The sequence below is a fragment of the Chanos chanos genome, chromosome 10 (assembly GCF_902362185.1).
Source record: "Chanos chanos chromosome 10, fChaCha1.1, whole genome shotgun sequence".
NCBI classification, from domain to species: domain Eukaryota; kingdom Metazoa; phylum Chordata; class Actinopteri; order Gonorynchiformes; family Chanidae; genus Chanos; species Chanos chanos.
The window spans coordinates 592,501-595,000 of NC_044504.1; the positions used below are offsets into that span (position 1 = coordinate 592,501).

At 44.9% G+C, this 2,500-nt stretch overlaps 1 protein-coding gene across 1 annotated transcript in view; it reads left to right on the top strand.

Moving 5' to 3' along the window:
• The window catches only part of myo3b (myosin IIIB), a 71,763-nt gene that overhangs the window by 37,231 nt on the left and 32,032 nt on the right, over positions 1 to 2,500 (top strand). The window contains exons 20-22 of the mRNA XM_030786511.1: positions 1 to 112; positions 733 to 821; positions 942 to 1,071. The exon at positions 1 to 112 is cut by the window's left edge and continues 42 nt beyond it. Of these exons, the coding sequence (XP_030642371.1) occupies positions 1 to 112; positions 733 to 821; positions 942 to 1,071 (331 nt within the window). The remainder of the gene's footprint in view (positions 113 to 732; positions 822 to 941; positions 1,072 to 2,500) is intronic.

Consider the following 2,500-nt stretch of genomic DNA (forward strand, 5'->3'; position numbering starts at 1 on the left):
TATGAGGATAACAGACCAATCCTAGACATGTTTCTGCAGAAGCCCATGGGTCTGCTCTCTCTCCTGGACGAGGAGAGCCGCTTCCCACAGGCCACAGACCAGACGTTAGTCGGTACACACACCCAGCCTTCAGCTCCACTGGGTCTCACATTCATCTCAGTGACCTTTATGTTCTTAACTTCCTGATGGAACTTGAATAGATATCAGTAACTGAAATTAGGGAGACTCATATGAAAAATCCCTGAAATACATGTAAAAGACAAAATATCAGCGATCAGTTTTATTATTAATGAGGAGAAATAAGAAATGGTCTTTCATGTTAGAACTGAAACAGTCTAATGATATCTCCATGTCTCCCTGTCTATCCTGTCTCCCTGTCTATCCTGTCTCTCCTGTTTCCCTGTTTCTCCTGTTTCCCTGTCTCTCCTGTCTCTCCTGTCTTTCCTGTTTCCCTGTTTCTCCTGTCTCCCTGTCCCTCCTGTCTCCCTGTTTCCCTGTTTCTCCCGTTTCCCTGTCTCTCCTGTCTCTCCTGTCTTTCCTGTTTCCCTGTCTCTCCTGTCTCCCTGTCCCTCCTGTTTCCCTGTTTCTCCTGTTTCCCTGTCTCTCCTGTCTCTCCTGTTTCCCTGTTTCTCCTTTTCTCCCTGTCTCTCCTGTTTCCCTGTTTCTCCTGTCTCCCTGTTTCTCCTGTCTCCCTGTCTCTCCTGTTTCCCTGTCTCTCCTGTCCTGCTGAAGACAAATTTGAAGATAATCTGCGGTACAAGTATTTCTGGAGACCGAAGCGTGTCGAGCTGTGTTTTGGAATTCAGCATTATGCTGGAAAGGTGCCATCCCTCTCTGCGTGTCACCTCTGTCACTGTCACATATTATCTACTGCGTTATGGAGTTGGAATTCAGTATGTCTCTTCTGTTTTCATGTTTGTATTTATAATTGTCTTGTGCAGGTCTTGTACAATGCCAATGGTTTTCTGGAGAAGAACAGGGACACTCTGCCTGCCGACATTGTGGTCGTCCTGAGAACGTCTGAGAACAAACTCCTCCAGCAGCTCTTCTCCAGTCCCCTGACCAAAACAGGTCAGTCAGTGTAGCAATGGCCAATCATCTCATAGCTCAGACGCTGTATGGCCAATCATCTCATAGCTCAGACGCTGTATGGCCAGTCATCTCACAGCTCAGACTCTACACAGCCCATATGTCATAGATCACACTTTACACAGGTCAGTCAGTCCAGCTACCATCCCACACTGCACTTTCCACTCTACATGGCCAATCATCTCAGAGATCACACTCTACAGAGCCAATGACAACGCAGCTTGCAGTCTACACTGCCAATGACCTCACAGGTCACACGCTACACAGCCAATGACTTCAGAGGTCACTCTGAGGTCAACAGTGTTAAAGAGAGATCACATTCTGTCAGTGTAGCAATGTGGTTAAGTATACCTGTGAATTTTCCTCTGGCATACGTTAAACGTCGCTGTTTAGTTGTGTGAACGTTTGCCGGTGAACACTCAGGTGATTTAGGTTCATTTGAATGGGCCCTGAGTCCTGCTGATGCTCTATTGAAAACATTTCTGCTTTTACTGTGTGTGAATCCAAATCTCTTGGCTGAGTTATCTGTAGAGGGGTATGTATTTATTTTCTCTAAGCTCTTCCTCCCTCTTTCTCTCCTTCTCTCCTCCTTTCTGTTATCTGCTGATTGTGGGCTGCTGGGATATTTCACAGATAAGGTTCTCTAATCCCCTTGGGATGAGTAGATGCTATTTAGAGCTCATAAAAGCAGAGTAAACTCCACTCCGGGCTCTTTGTATTGCCAAAGAGGTGTTGGGTTACATGCTAATCATTAGGTAGAGGGTTGTGGCTGGCTTTCCCAGCAGCTGGAGGTGCTGCAGAAAGGATGTTCAAGTTAATATACTTAATTATTAGATATGTCTTTTATCTGTGTCTCCACTCAAACCACATCATTTGCTTCACTCTCTCTCTCTCTCTCTCTTCCCAGCTACATGTAAATGGCTGTTTTGGGCTTGTGCAGATTTTAGGTAGGCAGATTTAAAGGCTAAGGGACTGTGTATTGTCCCCCTGCTTTAGCTCTTTCCATTAGAGAGAGACTTATCTTTACAGGCCTGTTGGTACGGAGAAGCACCGGGTGGGTGTCTTTGTTGAAAAGCTCTCTCATTATCATAGAGGAGAAAAGGCAGTGGAGAAAACCTTCACACGTTTAGTTATGGGCGTTAGGCTGTTTGAAGACTCACTAAGTGTTGTCGCCACTGTTAAGGCATCCGCATATCCATTTAGAGTTTCAGTTTTTAGCTTTTATGGCAAGATGTTTGACATTTATTAAAGTTTATTTAACTTATTGATTAATCACACTCTATTATTTTACTGTGGAATCCCATAGCAGTGTTTGGGTAATGATTTTCCTGTTCAGCTGGACTCCTCTGTTTGTGGTAAAGTTCATACTGTGTTTGGGTGTCTCTGATGTGTTGGATGAGAAAGCGGCTGC